General features: G+C 30.3%; 1 protein-coding gene across 1 annotated transcript; it reads right to left on the bottom strand.

Annotated features, from left to right (window-relative positions):
- Positions 1 to 5868: 5868 nt before the first annotated feature.
- LOC120089253 (ethylene-responsive transcription factor 3-like) lies at positions 5869 to 7192 on the bottom strand. The gene is made up of 2 exons (XM_039046675.1): positions 7037 to 7192; positions 5869 to 6947 (listed from the first exon to the last, which is right to left on the bottom strand). The coding sequence occupies exon 2, from the start codon at positions 6926 to 6928 to the stop codon at positions 6269 to 6271; it is 660 nt and encodes a 219-aa protein (XP_038902603.1). The 5' UTR covers positions 6929 to 6947; positions 7037 to 7192; the 3' UTR covers positions 5869 to 6268.
- Between the last annotated feature and the right edge of the window lie 14883 nt (positions 7193 to 22075).

Here is a 22075-nt window from a genome sequence, read left to right on the forward strand (position 1 = left end):
TATAGTTCCTTCATATATAAATGTATGTGTGTGTGTGTGCGCGCACGCGTATAATATTAAATAATAATATAACTCTCATTTGGGAGTTATTGTAAGTTAGTGGAAGGGAGTTGTAACTCCCTCTCCCACCAACTCTCACTCTCTCGTGTAAAAAGAAAAGAAGGAGAAGAATTGTGGGGTTGGTGGTTTTCATTCGAACACATCACAAAAAAAAAAAAAAAAGAATTTCTCTCTACAATACATTCTTCTTCTTCCTCACTCAAAAGTTGTCTCTCACACGATTTTTTCCTACTAAATTAAGGATCCCACAATCCTTAATCCTTATCCAAAAAATAGCATGGAAACCGAGCGGTGGTGACTTACTATATGTTCGTATTCGTTCGTGAGTTATAGAAGCACTTCTGATGTTCGTGAGTTTAGGAAGAAGTTCCAGTGTGTTGCGAGTTTGTGACAAAGGAGAGGATCTGTGTTGAAGAAAGTCTTCACAGAGGTATTTCCCTATCTCTTTGAACGCATGTTTAATATTATGTTTATCCATGTATATTTGTGTTTTTTCATTATTTTTATTTGGTTTCTAAAATGAATTTGGAGACCCAAACATTCACGCACTTCTGCTGAGGAATTCGATTCATTTAGAGGTCTCATTGTTCAAGACCCGAAACCAACTTTTAAGGGAGCAATTCATCTACTTACCCTAAAAATAGGAAGAAGTGAATTCCATTTTGTGTAACTATGTTCTCAATTTTCCACTCTGACAAATTCCCAAAATGGTAGGCATATTGAGTTGGTAACTCGGGTTACTCTCACCTATACAAATTAAAGAACTGCTCTGATAGACAGGAGTTCATAATTCACTCATAATTGAGGTGGAGTTACCTATGATCATCCTATGAAATGTTAATCTTTCTAGTCAACGGTGCTATAAAGAGAAATTAATCATTTCACGGTTTGGTCTTATACAAACTCTTTGTATAGGATACCCTCATTCGCATGTCTACACATAAACGATTTAGATCACATCGTTTGTAACATTTACAACTCTTGTAACATGTACAAAGTGGGTCATATCCGTAGTGTTATCAGGATAAGATACACAACCTTATCCATTTACTACAGATAGTTACATAAAATAACCTCGGATCTTCAGTTATTAGATTGAATTACATAATTCTAATGGTCAAACAAAATAACTCCTAATTTTATCAAATAATAATTTTTTTTAATACATTACAAACCACGAGATTTAGGGCACAATCCCCAACATTTATTTGATCTATAAACTATCAAAAGTATTTTGTATATTCCTGAAAATTCAATTTATTGTTTAATATGTCATTGAAGTTTGAATTTTTTGTTTATCAGGCATCTGACATATTCACAATTAAAAAAAAATTAATCAATATGAATTATACGTCTAATGGAATCCTAAATTTAACATTTTTTAGTTGATCTGTGAATTTTTGTTTAAAAAAATATTGAATTGGTCATGGATCTTCTAAAAAAATGAGTTTTTTTTTTTTTTTTTTTTTGTATGGATATCCCATTTACAAGCATCTTTATGATTAATGATCCGCCCCCTCACAAATGTATGAAATGTAACCTTCTACTTACGTCATAGTGCATTACCGCATTTTATAACGTATCATGTTAGGGATGACAATATCTATCGACTATCATAGCCCTAATGTGATTGTCATCTTTATCACGGTCTTCATCTTTCTGTTGAGTTTTCTCCATTTCTCTCACAATTTGTTGTGTCTTTGGTTGAGAAAAATGAAGATCGTGATAGAGATGACCGTCACGTTAAGGTTACACATGACCATTCCTAACACGATACATAATAAAATATGTATAGTTTGTTGTGTTTTTCCCATTTTTCTCACAGTTTGTTGTGTCTAGGTAAAAAAAAAAAAAAAAAGTAAAGATCATGATATACATGACCATCATGTTATAGCTACGATACAGATGATTATCCCTAACGCGATATATTATAAAATGTGATAGTGCTCTATGATATAAGTAAAAGGTTAGATTTCATACGTTTATGGGAGACGAGTCATCAATTATAAAGGTACTTCTGAATGGACCATCCATACAAAAAACACTAAAAAAATTGAAAGTTTAACAATTTATTAGACATTTTCTTACAATTCAATGAATTTATCCACAAATGATTGAAAATTAGAAAATTTATTAAATAGTTCTGAAAAATTAAAATTCCAAATTGACACTATTGAGGATTGCCCAAGGCAATGCCCAAAGCTCACAGGAAAGCTCGAGCCCAAACCAAGAGGTGATGGGGAGAAACACACGTCTCAAAAGGGAAAAGTTAGAGCCTCCGATTCAATGCTCCGAGCCGACTAGAAAAGCTCAATGCTAGCACCCTACAACTTCAAAACCCACAATCTCTCTAACATGTAACCACATACAAATGTCAGAGGAAGAGCAACCTCGAGTCCCCCAACCACCCAAACACCGTCGATGTTTCACGTAATTAGAGGTGAGTGTCAGAAGAAAGACCTATGAATAGCCTCATTCGACGACCCCAGATGGAGAGAGTAAGTAATCTCTAAAGGAAAGCTCTGACCTTACTTCTCGTGTGTTTAACTGAACTATACACTTCATATATTAACTTAGACATAAAGTGTGGTAAGCTCGGTACCATATTGATGTACAAATCTTTTATGCAGCTCGACTCGAAAAGCGAGACCAAACCAAAAGAAGTGGACCGAAAGCCAAATTCACGAGGGGTACGCAACGACAATAAATACAGACGAGATCCGAGCGTCAACAAACACAAATGACAAACAAAATTTAAAATTAAACTTATAATTTATTTTAAAAAAAAAATAAAAAATAAAAAAAAAATAAAAAAAACAACAACAACAACAACAAAGAAGATGGTTGAAAGAAAGACAAATAAAATCCAAAAGGAAAAGAAAGAAATAATTTACAATGAAAATAATAATATAGTTTGGTGGTATAGGAAGATAGAATGGTGGGATCTTGGCCATATCCACCAAACAGTCAGAATTGGAGGGTGGAAATGCAAAATGAAAAAATAGAAAATAAAAAATAAAAATAAAAATTGGTGGATGGAGAAGAAGAAGAGGAATTATTGGTGTAGCTTTGAAGGAAAGATGGGAAAGCACCACCGGCCAAGCCATGCACCCAACCCCTCTCCCCCTCTTCTTTATACCCATACCTAATACCTTCACATCACACAATGACTATGCTACCCCTCTTCTTCTTATTCCCCCAAATTACCAAATTACCTTTCCTTCTTCCACAAGCTACCTTCCTCTATCACTATTTCCACTATACATGTGACCTCTCACTAGTCAATTCAAGTCTAGATTAGTGACTAAAACGTTCATTTTTAAAGCATCATGGTTCGAGTTTTCAATTACTCTTTTGATTTCTAAGTTTTGGATATAGTTTCTATTTGGTTTCTAAATTTCTAAATGTTACACTTTGAGGAATTTAAGTATAAAGTTTAATAATATTGGAGTTAGGAAATTTGTTTTTTGAGGGTAGAATTGTAATATGGAGTTTCTTTCTTGATAAATGTCCAAACTTCAATAGTGTTTGTTATTGAAGCTGATTTACGTTTTGAATTTGATTTTAATTTAGTCCATAGGTTTCAAAATAATTATAGCATAGATGTTTACTCACTTTCAATTTTTGACGTTAATGTCTATTAATTAATTTAAAATAGTTATGAAATGAAAATTTAATTTTAATTTTAATAGTGATGAAAAGAGTGAAACTTAATTAATCATAGTTCTTTTTAATTCTTTTGAACTAATTAATAAACAGTAATAATAAGATTAAAAATTGGTATGTAATGAAAAATCAACGTTAAAAGTATAAAACTTGAAAACTATTAACCAAATTGAAACAAAACTTTAATTTCAAGCCCAAAGTTGTAATATTTTAAAACCTACCTACTACATTAAAATCAAATTCAAAACTTAAAATGTTACAGTTGAAAGTCCAATGACCAAGTAGATACTAGGCCCAAAATCTAAAGTCCATGAATGCTTTCTCCAAAAAAAAAAAAAAAAAAAAAAAAAAAAAAAAAAAGATCAAAGTGTTTAATGTTCAGTGTCCTTCTAATTTCATTTCCAACTTTTTTAAAATTTCAAATTTTGTGTCATAGTTAATAAAAGAATGATGTTGAGTTTGTGTTCATCAGTGTACCATCGTATTAACGAGGTATGGTATGGTTAAATGGGTTAAGATTCACTTGGGTTATGCAAACATCTCTCAAATATTAAAACTCACAAGTCAATTTAATAAAATCAACTCATAAGTCAATTGGTTTATAAAATCAATTTAATAAATCTCTTTTCCATTGAGGAGCCGGTGGCAGTTGCGTATGAAATGATTGATATTTCTTTGTTCCATATGAAATATTGTCACAATGCGTTAAATTCATTCACTGTCTAATGCCTTAGAAAAATAAACACCTGCCCCTGGGTTGTTTGATCTTCTTATAACTCAAGATAGTGATTTGTTTGGATGATTGTTTCCTAATTTTAATTAAAAAAAATCAATTCAAAGGAATTAATCTAATCCATGGAGTCTGTCTCCACATTAATCATTTTGTTAATTAACTTAAACATTTGAAAAGGTCAGGGCTAAAATTGGAATTTTAAGAGTTGGGAACAAATGACTATATTTATATATGTATATACACACACTAATACATAGCCTGACCTAGATTTCCCTTATGTTATGGTTGGAAGTTTGTATCATAATTGCAAACCCCAAGAGGTTTCAAAGTAAAGAAAAAGGAAAAGTGAAGTAAATTATAGCACCTGTATGATAGTTATTGGCTGGGCCTTCCTTTCAAATCAATCTCAAAGATTTTGTTCAAATTTCCACTCCACTTCATTTTTCATTATTAAAGCACAGTTCTAATCTCAAGGTCTTACTTAATATATCAAAAGATAACTATCATCAAATTATTTATACAACAATATCACACCATCTTTCAACAGCTATTTCATTCAACCAACATCAAAAACAAAGTTATACAATTCTTATTTACTCTATTCATCATGATCTTCTAAAAAGGAGGAAAGCTTCAGAGGGAAAAAAGCTAACAGGGGTGATGGCTAGAAATTGTATCATGGGCCAACCAGAACCATCAAAGACCAATATGATTATGTTCACTAAAACCCACCAAGGAAATCATAAAGAGGAGGATTATGGCTTGGTTTTGCTTGTAGATGAAAATACAACATGTAAATTTCAGAAAATTGGCAAAAGAACCCTTTGAATCAGTTTATTTCCTTTTTGAATCATTTGGGTTTTTGCCAATATGAGGTGCAAGCACATGGCATTGGGAAGGAAAACTGAGCAAAGTAATGCAATTGGTGAAGGCTCTGTCTAATGGAGGGGAAGAACTTGGGAAGGGTGCCTGCTTCTATTGGGTTTTGGGCACATTGAGATCAGAATCAGAAATGGTGTGGCAAGAAGAATCAAGCATCACATGTGCAATAAATGTTTCTTATCAAAAAAGAAAAGAAAAATTAAAATTAAAAAAGAAAACAAACAGAGCCCCATTCTTCAGAAAAAAATCAATGCCCACCACCTCCCCCCTATTGTCCATTCCCACATTCAATATTTGCAAACAGCTCCATTCTTCAGCCATTCAAACAAACCCATAAGCCTAAAACACTCCATTTTCTAATCTCTGAAAAAAGTCATAAAGATCAAAGAACATGCCCTCCACTACATATGCTCAGCGCCTTCCCAACAAATAATCAGATCAAACAAAGCATATCATCATCACACAGAGAGGAATGTAATTTCATCAAAAGAATAGATATTAAAATAACCAGAGATGGGCAAGAAAAGTTTTATGGCAATTAGAACACTGCAGATTCTTTAAATTAGATGAGTAAATTCTTTGTACAGAAGTAAGGATTTGATGATGTGAATCAGATCAAGAAAGGAAAATCCCAGATCGGATACACAGCCAACTTAAACGATGCTAAAAAGCTTCAATGATACAGACAACATTTTATAGCCCATGGTCGTCGAAGGGAACCCAGTTCTAAAAAGTCTAACAAAGTAAAAAGGGAAGAGTGGGAAGGAGGCCGATCAAATTTCTCTTCAACTTACCACCATATTCGAAAATTCTTCAGTTTAGTGTTTTTCCCGAGAAAATAAGATAGAAAAAACAGAAGAAATGTGGAAAAAAAAAAGGACCATTTCAAACCACGATGATATAAAGCAACCACGGTGTCATCATTCATCAGAGGCATAAAGCAGTAGCTTGAAGATCATCACCAGTTAAATCCACGACGTCCATCGGAGGCGGTAAGTTAAGATCAAAGGGCAAGGCTCTACGGAAAGAAGCAAGAACACAGACCTCATCATCATCAACAACCGAGGAAGACGAATCACAGTCGCTATGGCAATCATCCGGCGAAACTGGCTGCACCGGCCTCCGACGAACCATAGACAGCGACGACAAAGGGTTAGAAATCCGGGGCCCACTAAACGACTCCACGGTAGAACTCAAACTGCTCGATGTAGGCCTATTAGCCTGAACACACTCAATCTTCCCACCAAATCCATTCGAATCGTGCAAATCCGGCGGCGATTGGTAGAAAGGAATTTGTTGTTGAATGGAAATCGTCGATGGATGTAAAGGAAAGTTAGTTTTGGCCTTAGCACCACGGAGGGTCCGAGCGGCATTATCGTAAGCCCGAGCAGCCTCTTCAGCGGAATCAAAGGTACCAAGCCAAACCCTAGTTTTCTTCCAAGGATCTCTGATCTCAGCCGCGTATCTACCCCAAGGACGCTTACGAACGCCTCTGTAACGGATCTCCTTGAGAGGATTTTCAGGTTGAATGGTCGATTTGGGTATTTCTGTAGCTGTAAATGGATCTGAGGGTCTGCCTCGCCGCATGGATGAAAGAGGGAAAATTCTTCGAACCGAAATGATTCAAAAGGAAGAAGAAAAAATTGCAGAAGATGGTCGATTATTGACAAAAAGAAAAGGGAAAAAGATGATTACCACATCGTTTGAAACTCGACTGTCAAATACGAATCGCCATTTTTGCCTCTGGTTCTTCTTCTTCTTCTCCCTCTAGAGGGTCGGTTTTATCTCTCTCCCTCAGGAATGAGAGTTGAGAGATCCGGGTCGAGGTTCATTGCTTCGTGTAATTTTCATCTTTTTTAAATTAATTTCAATAAATTTTAAATTAAATTAATTTTTGTAGAGAAAGGAAAAAAAATAAAGTAGGGATGGAGAAATGACGAAAATGCCATTGGCAAAAAGACAGCCATATACACATCTGTCATATACGTACACTCAACCAATAACCCTAAAACTCTACTTTTAATTTTCTCTCTCTTAAGCCCCTATATGGTGCCCCTCGATAAAAACACCTTTTTTAAAAATAATAATAATAATAATAAATATGGTTTATTATTTTCTTTTTTTAAAAAACCTTTGACTAGCCAACAAATCATGATTAAGATGAGGGTTAAAGTTGCAAATTTGGAAACATAATTTAGAGAAATTTAAATTTTAGTCCCTACGAGCCCATTTGAATTATCTGTAATTTTTTGTGGGTATGAATATTAATTAGCTGAGATTATGTCTAGGATACTAATATTTGTGGTTAGATAGGAAAGAGAATTAATGTTTGGAAGTTATATATATGAATTTGATTTATCAATTTTATATATGGAAACAAAAATTAAATAATTTTATAATAAAAATTACATAATTAACTAATTATAGGTGAGAGAATAAATATTATTTAATATATTGCTATATTAATTTATTACTTAATTAGTGAAAATAAAAATAAATGAATATTTTTATATTAAACAAACACAATTAAATTATTTAAATTAATTACATAAATAAATAATTAAATGAATATAAATTAATTAGAATATTAATAATTAACTTTAATAATTTGTATTAAATAGTTGAGATAACGTAAAATATTAATTGTACATGTATTATGAAATTTATTAAGGCTAAATAATATATTTATATTTAAAAAATTAATAGTAATGGTTAATTGAGATTAGTTTATTAGTTTAGTTAGGTTATATTTTAAGTGTTCATCTTTTACGCATAAAATTCTCAATAGTGTGGAGGGTATTAGAAAACCTATGGTACATGAGTTTTTAAAGTTACCTAAATTACAATAACTTGGACTTTAAAAAGTAAAATCGTGTTAAACAAATAACAATATTACATAACTGATTGAACTCTCATGAAAAAACCTACAAAACAAGAAGGCCTTAATAGTTAGAATGCATCTTTATATATAGTTTAATAAAATTCTCACAAATAATTTTATCGAAGGGATTATTTACGAGAGTAGTCCATTCTAACGTTTGAAACTGAGTTTAAATCTTAAATTTTTTTCTCCCAGACTATAGAGAACAAATGTGTAATTTGACCTAAAACGATGTTTGACAGCCCAAGTGAGTTACGTTGGGTAGGCTTTTTAAGCCCATTCAGTATTTGTTTGACTCATGAAAGAAACAGCCAACGTTTTATTTCCCAACATAACTCTCCTAAAAAGATGTATTTTTTATTACTCCTCTTCGTCGTTTCTCTCTCTCCCAGATCCATCTTCACATTTCTTCCATTCATATCTCTTCCATCTTCTCTCTCCTTCATCCGTCTCGTTCATCCTTTTTGTCTCCTCCATTTTTCTTCTTCTAGTTTTTTCTTCTTACTCCAATTTCTCATCTTGCATGATTTTTTAAAGATGATTTTCTCTTCCTTTTTTTTTTTTGAGTTTTTGAAGTTTTTTTATTCCGATCTACTTTTTTTACGAGTTTTGTTGTTCAAATCTACTTTTTTATGAGTTTTTTGTTCGTATCTACTTTTCTTGAAGTTTTTTTTTATTCATATCTACTTCGTTTTTGAATTTTTTTGGTTCAAATCTACTTTTCTTTGGAGTTTTTTTTTGTTCAAATTTACTTTTTTTTCGATTTTTTTTGTCTGGGTTTTGGATTTGTGTTCTCCCCGTATTTTATTATTTCATGCATGTTAGATATGTAGGAATTTTTTGTTTAATAGATTATTGGGTTTTGATTTCCTTATTAGTTTTTTTCCCTTGGATTTTTGGGTTTCCATTTTCAGATCTTTAGGGTTCTTTTGTTCAATGGATTTTTAGACTTCGATGTCTCGAATATGTTTTTTTGTTGGCTTTTTTTTTGGGGTTCGATTATATGAGAATGTTAGACTAAACAAAGGTAAATAAATTGAAAGAAAGTATATTTGGTAAATAATTTTTTTTAAAAAAAAAATTAGTATATAAATTAGAATGAAACTAGTTGGTAAATAGTTGGTAAGTAAAATTAGAAAATAAATAATTGGTAAATAGATTTTAAAAAGGACTAGTTGTTAGATAAATTATAAAAGACATGGTTTGGGATTAAATTTTATAAAACTTAGTTGGTAAATAAAAGGTAAAAAGTAATAGTTGGTAAACATATTTTAGATAAATTTAATGATCCCTTTTAAGTCTATGACAATGAGATATTTGTCAACCTCATTAACTGTAAAAATAAATCTAACGAACCACTACTTATCGAGACTTATTTAGGTTGAATATAGCTACAGCCAGAATTTGACAACTAGAATATTTAGTTGCACAATTTGTTTTTTTTTTTTTACTAGGTAGTAGTGGGTTGCATGAGAACCTTTAACCATAACCATGTGAAGTTTGAAAGAATCTTTTGTGTTGGAAAAAAATGGATTAAAGATTTTGTGTTTAGCACATGAATATGTTGAGAAGCATCTGTTGCGTTTTACAAATTAAAAAAAAAATGATTTTTTTTTTGGTCATAAAAGGGTTAAGAAAATAGGTGGATAGTTGAAAATTAATTTTTAAAAAATCAATTTCATTTATAAAAATAGCACCAGATACTTCAACTTAACCCTATACCCAAAATACATACTTTTGGACAAAACTCAACTCAATTCAGACCCCAAACATAGATAATAATTACCAACTCAACTCAACTCTACACCCCAAACATAGACAATTTAACTCTTCAAATAATTTAATCCCAGACAATAACTACCAACTCAACTCAACTAAACTAAATTTTGTTTTTATCGCGCGCCAAATGCCCCTAAATTTTTAACTCTAAACTTAACTTATGTGTAATGGATTTTGGATTTCTAAATATAAATATAGTCTTTTTAACTCTAAAAATATCTAGTAAACTCACAAACTTTCCATTTTGTGTCTAATAAATTTTTGACATGTTAGATGTTTTTCAAATTAGTGGATCGTTGAGACATAAAATGTCTATGGAATTCTAAAATTTCAATTTTTTATACAATATATTTGCAAATTTTGAAAATGTTAAATTGGTCAAAGACGTACAACATATGATCGACGATTGATTAGATAGTAATTAGTTTATACTAAGAGTGCAAAAGCCCGAATCAAACTAGTTCAGTTCAAACTCACTTTTATTTTTTGGAAAAAAAATAAAATGGAACCGAACCAAGTTGGTTCGGTCCACCATCTGCCCGAACCCACCTTAAAATAGGTTATGGTTTTCCTTCTTTTTGCCGTCACAATCACAACTTACAACCTCATCTCTCTCCTCCCTTCTCTCTCACTCTCTACCATTTGAAACCAAAGAAGGGGGAAATTCTATATCCACGAGCGTTTAAAACCAACTTATATCCATGAGCATTTAAACCAACTTATGCATATCTCGATTAATCTCACAGGACAATCTACTTGACCAAATAATATTTGGGTGCCAAAAAAAGTTTAAAGATATATAAATATTAAATTGGAAGTTTAAGAAGATTAGACTATTGATAATCTATTAAACATAAAATTAGAAGTTTGGTAACCTACTACAAACTTCTTAAAATTTGGAGATTAAACTTGTAATTTAACTTTTAAAAAATAGAGGTCATAACTCGTGAGGCACTTTGAAATCCATGAATCATTTTAAGGCATAAAGAATACACTTCATTTTTTTTTTTTTAAATGTATACACATGATTAAAACAACTTATAGGGATTATTTGAGGTGTTAAATTGAGTTCTATGTCTAAAGTTTATATGTCTTTGGAGTTTAAATATTTGTGGAGTTCATATGTCTGAGGTGTTAAGTTGAGTTCATACATAAGGGTATCTAGTGCAGGTTCTTTTGACATAATTAATATGTTTTTATGGTAATTATTTTTTATTTGAAAACTTTTTTTATTGAATAATTCTACATTTTTCTTAATAAACTATGGATTGCACTATATTTTATTATTATTATTTTAAAGTACATGTGTATTATTAGGAGTTTTGGTAAAATGAGGTTTAGGATTTACTTTTGAATCATGTATTTCATTTTTTTTTTCATTTAAACAATCATTTTACAAAATTATATTGGATTCATTAGAACAAAACAAATTTGGTTGTACTACAATGACCATATTAATGATCATGTTACATGGTTAACACAAAAAAATGTAACAAAGGTCACATTCTCTGGACTAGTTATATGATAATGTATATATATATATATATAAAAGGCCAACAAATGACCAAATCCAGTAATAAAAAAAAATTATACATTAAGATTTTATTGACGATTTTACGTCACGAGCGTTAACAAAACAAAAAGGCATATCAACAATCCAAAACTTGTAGTATAATTTAAAAATGGTCGTAAGAGTTAGTGAAGGTGGCCACTATTGGAGGTAGCCAGAGTTGGTCGTCAATTGACCGTGAAATTCATTTATTTAATAAAATAAGGAGTTGTTTTATTTGACATTTAGACTTGCGTAACTCAATTCAATAAACTAAGAACCAAGGTCATTTTATGTAACTTAAAAATGCATGTGCTTGACATACAGGTGGATCATGTTTAATAAATAACCTAAATGTCTGTAGTATATGGATAAGGTTGGGTGTTTATTCTAATGATACCATGGATATGATCCACTTTGTAATTATTCCAAGAATTGTAAAGTATTACAAACGATTTGATCTTAATTGTTCGTGTGGAGACATGCAAGTAATGGTATCCTATACAAAGAATTTATATAAGACCGAATCATAAAATGATTAGTGCCTCTTTATAACGTCGTTCATTGAAGAGATTAACATTTCAATAGGATGACCATAGGTAACTCGACTTTAATCCTGAATGAGTTGTGAACTCCTGTCTATGAAGGCAATCATTTGATCTGTACGGGTGAAAGTGGCCAAGTTCGCCGACTTAATAAGCCTATCATTTTGGGAATTTATCCGAGTAGGGAGTTGGAAACATAGCTACACAGATGGAATTCATTTCATCTCGTCTTTAAGGTAAGTAGATGAAGTGCTCCCTTAAGAGCTGATTATAGGTCTTAAAGATTGAAACCTCACGCAATCACTGGCTTGAGAGAGATTAGTTTATAGTTGGACTATAAACTGTTTGTTCATTAGAGGGATTAGTGGCACTAAAGGGTTAGATTTAACTACAGGGGTAAAACGGTAATTTGACCCAAGTGCAGTTATGAGCAGTTCGTGAAGGGTCGAATTATTGTTGATTAGTTATGTTCATGGACATAAAAATATATCTACAGTGCAAAAAGTGCAGTTATGATCTTTAGTGGAGTGACCTGCAGTTAATGAAGGTTGATTAATTTAATTAAAGAGTTTAATTAATTAATCTTGAATCATTGAGGTTTCTAATATGTAGGTCCATAAGGTCTCCTAGCTAGCTCACTAAGGATAAAACAGGAATCAATTAAATTTGGATTATTTTGAATTGTTCAAATTAAATAAGGAAAATAATTGTATAAGATACAATTAATATAATGTATAGATATTATAATATAAAGTTGATTTTGAATAAGATTCAAAATTATACTTTATAATATATGTGAAATAAATATTTGAATAAGATCTAAATATTAATTATATGAATAAGATTCATATATTACTATAGGTTATAATTAATATGAATAAGATTCATATTAAAATTATAGGCTACAATTAATATGAATAAGATTCATATTACAACCATAGGTTATGAATTTTTTTTAAGTGATGTTGATTCATTGGTACATATCACAAGCAAAAAAAAAAAAAAAAAAAAAAAAAAAAAAAAGTTCCTCTCTACAAAAGATTAAAAAAAAAAAAAATTCTTATTCTCCCTCACACAAAAGCTCTATCTCACAAGAACTCTCCCTCCCAAATTAAGTATCCCACAATTTTTTATCCTTGTCTAGAGAATTGCAAGGAGACCAAGTGGTGGCGTCCCCAATTCGTGACTTGTTTCTTCGTGAAAGGCGTTTTCCAGTTCGAGGGAGATCTTGCATTTGTGCTATTCCGTTTTGAGGAGAGGAATTACAGAAGAAAAGTCTTAGTTATTCTCATTCTTTTCTCCCTAGAAGCATGCTGAAATTTATAAATATTTATCATGTTCTTCTATAATTTTTTTTTTGAGTTTTTTCAAATTAAATTACATTGGCACGTGTGTTCACATGTTTCTGTTTGGAATTCCATACTTTCATTCACAATATTAAATGTGAAGAATTTGACATGTTGGATCCACAAATGGTGTGGTGATATACCACCAATGTAGTTTTTACACCAGTCATCAAGGTTTAAAATGTCGATATCGACTAAAACATTGAGGTATCAATTTTATGGCTTAATAAAAGTATTAATAAAATTTTGATATCAATGGATATTTCTGACAAAAATTATAAAAACAGAAAAATAATAAAAAAGTAATTAACAAATAAACATTTTATGTTTAAAAAGTAATTAATAAATAAACCTTTTATGTTTTCTTAAGTTAACACGTTTATTATCTATATTATATTTACATTAGTGAAAATTGCTTATTTTTTATGTTTCATAAATCTTTTAATGATATTTCTGAAATGTTGATTAAATTCTTATACCCATATCAAATTGAATCAATGAAAATATGGAAATATAAATGAAAATGTTGGCATGTCGACGATGATTTAATATCATAGTGACATAATGACCTCACCCCTATGAATTTATATTCGATTGAGTCTTCTAATTTTTTTGAAACTTGATATAAAAAAGTCTAAATTATATATATATATATATATAAACAAACTACATTGTATTTTATTTTAAAAATATCCCTAAATTTACAAAAGTTTCAATAATGCCCTCAAACTAAAAAAAATGTTTAAAAATACCTTTATTGTTAGTTTTAGATGGAAATTGTTATAATTTTATTTAAATTTTGCATTTGAACTTTCAAAAGTTTCAATAATATCCTTGATATTAAAATAAAAAACATTTTAACAAATACCACTGCCTTAATAAATTGATTGAAACAGTTAGTAGCTCATTAAAAAAATCTCAACTTTGAAAATTTAGTACCCTTATCTTTAAAAAAAATGCTCTTATCTCGTTAATATATGGGCAAAAATTGTTTATCTACACCTTATCACCTCCGATTTACATTTTCTCTCTATCCTTCTTCTTCAATCTAGTGCCTAATACTTCCTTGTTTAAACTCTTTCTTTAATATCCTCTCACTCCCCCTTCTTTCATGCCAAATTCCCTATAACTACCTCATTCAATTTAAGTATATAGGATTGTAAAAGCAAGAGAATAATGGAATAACCACCTACAGACCTTAGAATTTTATTAATGTAGTACATTAGTAGTTGATTGAGTATTAATACACCTTTTTCATTCTAATACACAAAAAAAGATATGTTAAGAATCACTACAAGAATTTTTGTCATTGCTGACGCAAGAACGATAGATTTTCAGAAAAGTGTGGGAAAAGCCTCTACCGACATTTTCTTACGTTGGCAGACAGCATGGGCAAAAGTCCGTCGGCAAAGCTTTTGCCCACGTATTTCGACGTTGCGTCGGCAGAAATGTCCATGCAAGTAAACGAGTGGGTAGAAAAATCTTTCTGCCAATACAATTGAAGTCGACAGAAAAGGTTTCATGTCCACACAACAATTTTCTGGGTAGAAATCGCATTTCTACCAACGCATTATACGTCGGCAGAAACTTTTTCTGCCAACGCAACAACTTGTGTAGGCAAAACTTAATTTCTACCCAAATATGATCTGTTGACAAAAATGAGGATCTACCTAAGTAAAAATCTTTGTGGACAAAAATTACATTTATGTCCATGCATAATACGTCGACAAAAACTGATGTAAAAAACTATATTATACGCTTTGGGATCAATACTTAAAAAAATAGTAATTTCATTTTTCTGTAGCAAAATATATTCAACATTGTAGCAACAAATCTATAAAAGGAAATGTATTCAACCTTTAATTCCTTAACCAAAATATATCTTCTAAACAAGAACTTTTTAGTTTTTGTTTGTTTCCTGAGCTATTAGTTATCATTTTGGCTATAAAAAAATGAACAAAAAAATTAAATACACAAAAAATGCTTTACTTGGTAAATTGGCTTTCACAAAAAATATCATTTCCAGCGTCTCTAAAATGTAAAGACCTGAAAAGGAATATTAAAGTCCAATAAGCACAACATGCTCAATCTTACTTATTTGAAATGAATCGTGTATCAAAATTAATAAAGAAAATTTATTTGCACGACTTTCAAGTCTCATATGTTATATACCTACCCGAAACCTATAAAAATGTCTAAAATGTGCATATTAAAGTGCATGTCCTCAAAAAATAAACAAAGCTTTCAAAAACCTTTTAAAAATGTAAAATAGACCTAATTGCATGATTTTCAAGCCTCATATGCTCTAAATCAACCCGAAACCTATAAAATTGTCCAGAACATGCATGTTAAAGTGCAAGTCCTCCAAAAAGAGAAAAAAAAAAAAAAAAAAAAAAGAGATTAAAACATATTGGATTCTTTACCTAAAAAGTGTCTAATTGACATTTTCACTCTTAAGCTAACAAAAAAAGGACCTAAATAGTTTACAAGAGACAATTGGACTTCCAAACAACCTAAATAGTTTATAAGAGTCAATTTAATTATAAAAAATATATTTTCAAAAAGTTTATAAGTCATCCTCTAATTCTCAAGACAACCTAGAAATGCATAAGTGTCATTTTGGCTTTAAAAACAAACATAAACAGTTTAAAAAATGTGTGTAAGTGACACTTTGATTTTCAAAATAACCTAAAAATGCTTAACTACAACTTTCACTATCCAACCAAATCTAAAAACTACCTAAAAATGTCTAAGTGACACTTTCACTTCAAACCAACAAAAAAAAAAGGACCTAAAAAGTTTCCAAGAGACAATTTGACTTCCAAAAAGATTCTAAATAGTTCCTAAATGTCATTTGCATATTTGAGATACCCCATCAAATGAAGATTGGAAGAACTTAGATGAAGAAGCAGTTGCTATCATCAGAATATGTCTGTCAATGAATGTGGCTAGTCTTGTAACTAACAAGACTAGTGCGAGAAAGTTGATAGAAGCACCTACAAACAAGTATGAGAAACCATGTCATGATCCTAGATAGTGGCAGTTAGCCACAGAGATTCCATACTGTACAAATGTCGGTTTGATGCTAAATGATTAGCAAAATGGTGGATGCTAGTTAAAGCTACAGATGGTAGATGTAGATGTGTAGTTGAGCCAGCAGCAATGATAGCCAATTTCGATCAGTCAGATCAAGATCCACCAATTCATAAATAATTAGGAAGTCCAAGAGAAAGTTGATGACTATCACGAGCCCCCAGTTGTCAGACATTCTAATGGAGTGATAAAGTCACAAATGCGAGTGAGGACAATAGAGTAGAAGACCAAAGAAGTTGCTAAGGTCAAAGTCGGTCTCCAGCTTGCCAGTAGGCTTGAAGGAAGGAGCCAAGCCACTTGCAGAATATATCTTCGTAAAAAACAGGTGTTCAACATTGGAGAAGATGTCAGGTTGTACCACTTATTTGAAGTGAGAGTACGTGATTGTCTTTTATGTTTAGGGGACAGTTCCACGTAACTTGTTCATACCTCGAATAATCACAAAAAAACTACAGTTATTTTTTGATAGTTTCCTATTTTGTCACTTATGTGTATTTTTTTTTATTTTTTTTATTTATCCTTGGAGTTTGCTAAGAAGATCAGAGTAAAAGTTATAGTGAGAGTAGAATTATGGAGTTTGCCAAGATCATAAAGTTTTGTTACAACGGGAGGCTAGATCGTTGTTTTATCTCCAAGTGGGAGAATGTTAAGACTGTGGAGCTAAAGCTTCAAGCCCAAATTTTGGCCCAACTCAACTATTTTTACTTAACCAATAAGACTTCTTTTTATTGGTAAAATTGAAGGTTGTTTTTATTGGTTAATTATGGGGATGATGGGTTATCAAAATAAGAAAGCATAGGTGGTGGAAAATCATCACGACTTGAATTTTCTTGTTAGAAGATTAATTAGTCTAGGATTCAAAACTTCGAATTCGACACCTAATGTCTCCGACATTTCCTTGTGACTTGGCCTTATTGACTTGTCTTAAACTGCTTCTTAGAGTGAAGACTATCCCCATAAACAAATACAAATCCTTTTAACATGCTTGTCCCCTAGTAGGTTACCTAACATAGATCTGCTCCAAGTTAGATACACTTAACTTTGGCGGTCCTATGATTGAGCCACAAAAAAGAAAGTTGCATCTTATGTTTTCACAATTTAAAGTTGAAAAAGACTCATAGATAATTAAAAAAAAAAAAAAAGAAATGAATAATAAACTATCATTATGAATTAAATAAGATTAATTGAAAGTATAAACACTAAAAATGGACATTTAAAGATACATGGATTAATATTGAACAAAATTTTAAGTAAAAGAACCAAAATAATGGAAGTGGACTACAAGCCTCTTGCAGAGAAGAACGATCTATGATGGAGAGGTTCGAGTGGCATGTGAGTTGGAAAATATGGTCCCTTCCTCCCTAGTGGTTGCTGAAAGTTCAATGCAGATGTCACTTGGCACAACGATGAAAATTAGGAAATTTGGGTTGGATTGTTTGTGACCATCAAGGATTTCTTATATGCATTATGTTTAAGAGTTTCGATAGGGGTCACCTATCAAGCGTTGGAAGAGGAGGGTATGCGAGCTGACATATCTTCCATTTTTCAGCAGAGAGGGAAGTCGTGTTAACCTCTGAAGGTGGAGTCATACTTGATGGAAATCATTTGAGCCCTGAACGATTCGAATTCCGCCATTTCAGAAACAAAAATAGCGATGGATGCTACTATTGTAATCGTAAAGCGTATTGGAGAAGTTTCCTTTTATTTTTTGTAAATGCTTTTGTAATATTGTCCTTCTTTTCGTATGTACTTGTTATTAATCTTTTTAATCCAGTCGTTTCTCCGTCTAAAAAGGAAGCTCGTGATGCCTATTGAGAGGCTAATTATCCAAATTAGTCATTCTCTATTCTTAATGATACTTTAAAGAAGTTTTATTTTTTTTAAAAAAAAAAAAACCAAAATAATAGTTTAATCTAAATTAAAATGTTAAAAAATTGGAAAAAAAAAATTGTTGAGAATAAATTTTGAATAGTGGTGGTGGTATGGTAATAATAATAGGTGTCCTAGGTCCTGGTGATGACACGTGGGACCTAGTAAGCCCATAGGAATGGGTCCCACCAAAATGCCCTTTCAGCAAAATTAGGCATACTGTCTTCTTAAGTAGGTTTTCTTCCACCACATGGTCGTCGTCGTCGTGTCATTCCAAGATGCGATTATATCTTTTTCTTTTTTATTACATAAAATGACTTTATTCCTTTTTTTAAAAAAATGATAATAATTGTTAAAAAAAACAATTTTCTTTTTAAAAATATTTGTCTCGCCGTATTTGAATTTCAAGTTTTTAACCACAAGCAAAGCGATAAAAAGTTGCTTGTACAATGGACAACAGCCAAGTCTTTTTTTTCCCCTCTTCCTCGTTTAAAGAATTTTTTTAACTTCAAATTTAATTTGACTTCTGCAGTTGCATTTTTTTTTAATGAGTTTCAATTTTTTTAAATCATCTACTTCCACTTTCAAATTTCTTCTTCTATTCTATATTTTTATCAATTATTTTAAAAATTAAGATAAATTTTGAAAACTAAGATTCCATTTGATGATCATTCTATTTTTTTTTATTTTTGTTTTTGAAAATTACGTCTATAAATACTATTTTTATCTTCAAATTTCTTTTTTTGTTATCTACTTTTTGACAATAATTTAAAAATCAAGTGAAAATTTAAAAACTAAAAAATGTAGCCTTGAAAAACATGATTTTGTTTTTGGAATTTAGCTTTGAATTCAGTCATTGTACCTAATAAAGAAGTAGATTATTATAAGAAGTGAGGAGGAAATAAACTTAATTTTTAAAAACTAAAAATAAAAAACGAAATAGTTAGCAAACGGGACCTAAAAAAAGTAGTTTTTAAAAATTTATTTTTATTTTTTGAATTTGACTAAGAATTCAGTCATTATACTTAAAAATGATGTAAACTATTGTAAAAAATAAGTAGGAAATATGCTTAATTTTCAAAAACAAAAAACAAAATAATTATCGTACGGACCCAAAAAAAGTAGCTTTAAGAATTTTTTTTTTTTTTTTTTTTTTGAAATTTGGTTAAGAATTCAATCATTGTATTTAAGAAAAATGCAAATCATTGTAAGAAATGATGAGAAAATATGTTTAATTTTCAAAAACCAAAATGGTTATCCGAGTACAAGACCCAATGGTTGGCCTTAGTTTTTAAATATTTCACAATTTTGATTGATTTTTTAAAATATTAATAGAAAGTGGGTAACAAAATATAGAAACTTAAAGGTAGAAGTGGGATTTTTTTAAAAGAAAAAACATAAAATCAAATGATAATGATAATGATTTTTTTCATAATCATCGAAAAATTGATAGATGGAAATCATGAATGAATTTATATAGCAAAAATGGCCTTGGTTTTATGGTGGAAACAAAAAATGTTATAATGTCTATGATTATTTCTTTTTAACAATTTAACAAGAATAAAATTTGAAAAATATAAGTAATGCAGAAATGGCTTTATTAGTTTAGAAAATGATATTTTTGTGGATTTTTTTCTATAATAAAGATGAAAATAGTCGTTGAAAAATTGGAAAGAAATAAATATAAATTTGAAAAATATAAAATTTAAAAAAGAATTGTTATTAAAGAAAAAATATATATAATTATCAAATGGAGCCAACAAATACGTCCTTTAAAATTTGTGAGAATAAGATATCGAAGTGGGAGCAAGTACCATTTTAAAAAAACATAAATTATTATCCAACTTTATTTAAAAGAAGAAACTAAAATCTAACCGATAATATATACATTTTTCAGATGACCATATATAAATTTATAGTCCCTTCAATATTATACATCAGTAATTCTATAAAATTACAAATATAACTAGGACAACTTAGTAAAATATGGTTCTATTGTTGTTTGCTTATTCTTAAAATTTAAATCTAGCATTATATCATCTCTAACTTTTCTTACTATATCCAAAACCTCCAATGTTGGGTTCTCATACTCCAACAAATTGGTATAATCTCTCTTATAGTGTTTTACATGTGTGATCTGTCATGATTGATTTTTTTTTTTTTTTTGACACTTTTTAGATGTGAAACCATAGTTTGTTGATTTGGATTTGGATTGACTAATTAAAGATGTTTGATGTTATTTCTATAGTACATAGATTATTTCTTATCATTCATGAACTTGCATTAAGTTTTAATTGGTACTTTTTCCAATGCAATGAACTACGTATTTTAAGGGAATGCATTTTATTTAATTAGTTACATTGTACTTGAACATTATTCAATTAGTCAAAACAATGTATATGCTTTATTCATTCCGAATAAAAATAAAAAAGCAAAACTCTTTTTTTTTTCTCCACATGTATTGCAATTAAAGTGTGGGGTGGGAGAATCGAACTTTTAACCTCGAGGTCAATAGTACAATCACTATACCAATGGAGCTACGCTTATGTTGGCTAATTTTTTTTATGACCCTCTTGGGTCCATCTCGGAGAGATTAAACGTATTTTAGTAATTTTTTCAAAAAAACAAAACTCTTCTAATTAATAAATCAGATTAATTAATACGTTTTTAAATCAATAAAATTACGTGCGCCAACAATATTAATCTATACAAGTTATACGTAAAGTTGGCAAGATAAAACCATGCACGAAGATTGAGAGAATCAAATCAAACCCTCGCAGGTCAAAGCCGAATTTAGTAAATAATTATTTAGAATTACTCAGCTCCCTTTAGTAACTATTTTTTTAATAAGCTTATAAATCTTACTTATATATTTAAATTTCTTCTTTTTTTATCTACTTTTTATCAATAGTTTAAAAAAGCAAGCTAAATTTTGAGAATTAAAAAAGTAGCTTTCAACTTATTTTAAAAAAATTTTGAATTTGGCAAAAAATGCGACCATTGTGTTTAAGAAATATGCAAATCATTGTAAGAAATGTGGATGAAATATATTTAAATTTTAAAAATAAAAACAAAAAACCAAATGACTAGACGAGACCTTGGATATTCAATCCATTTTCAAAACTTATTTTTATAAATGTTCAATTTTTTTAATATTTTCAGATTTAAGATTTAATGGAATTTTCAGACAAAGTAACCCTTGAATGGCTAGCTTGTGTACATGTATGTGTGCCTATTTATTAGGAAAATCTCTTCCATATTTACGAGACTCCTTAATATTGAAAAGATAATATGCATTTATTATAGAGTATTTATTAGTTGAAATTTTTTTTCCTATTTGCAATTAATATGATTGTATTTTTCATTTCACGTATCAATTATTTTTTATGGTGTCGTGAGCTTGTTGGTTTCACGACAATTGAATTTTCTTTTTTCTAGTGGGTTCATGGTTATTTTTAAATATACCTTAGAACATTGTGTTAGATATTTGAAAATATTATAACCAATATATGAAATATACTGAGAACGGTGGTAGACAACGGCCGCAGGCTGAGTGGGGGCAGTCTCGCGTGAGTCTACTAAAGGGGGTCTCGATGGGTTGGTTTGGAAAAGAATTTTGGTTTAAATAAAAGTACGCTTGAATGAAGGAAACCTTTGAGTTTTCTTTTTTGA

The sequence above is a fragment of the Benincasa hispida genome, chromosome 10 (assembly GCF_009727055.1).
Source record: "Benincasa hispida cultivar B227 chromosome 10, ASM972705v1, whole genome shotgun sequence".
In the NCBI taxonomy this organism is placed as follows: domain Eukaryota; kingdom Viridiplantae; phylum Streptophyta; class Magnoliopsida; order Cucurbitales; family Cucurbitaceae; genus Benincasa; species Benincasa hispida.

Coding starts and splice junctions, on each gene's coding strand:
- LOC120089253 (XM_039046675.1), bottom strand. CDS start 6,928: ATGCGGCGAGGCAGACCCTCAGATCCATTTACAGCTACAGAAATACCC.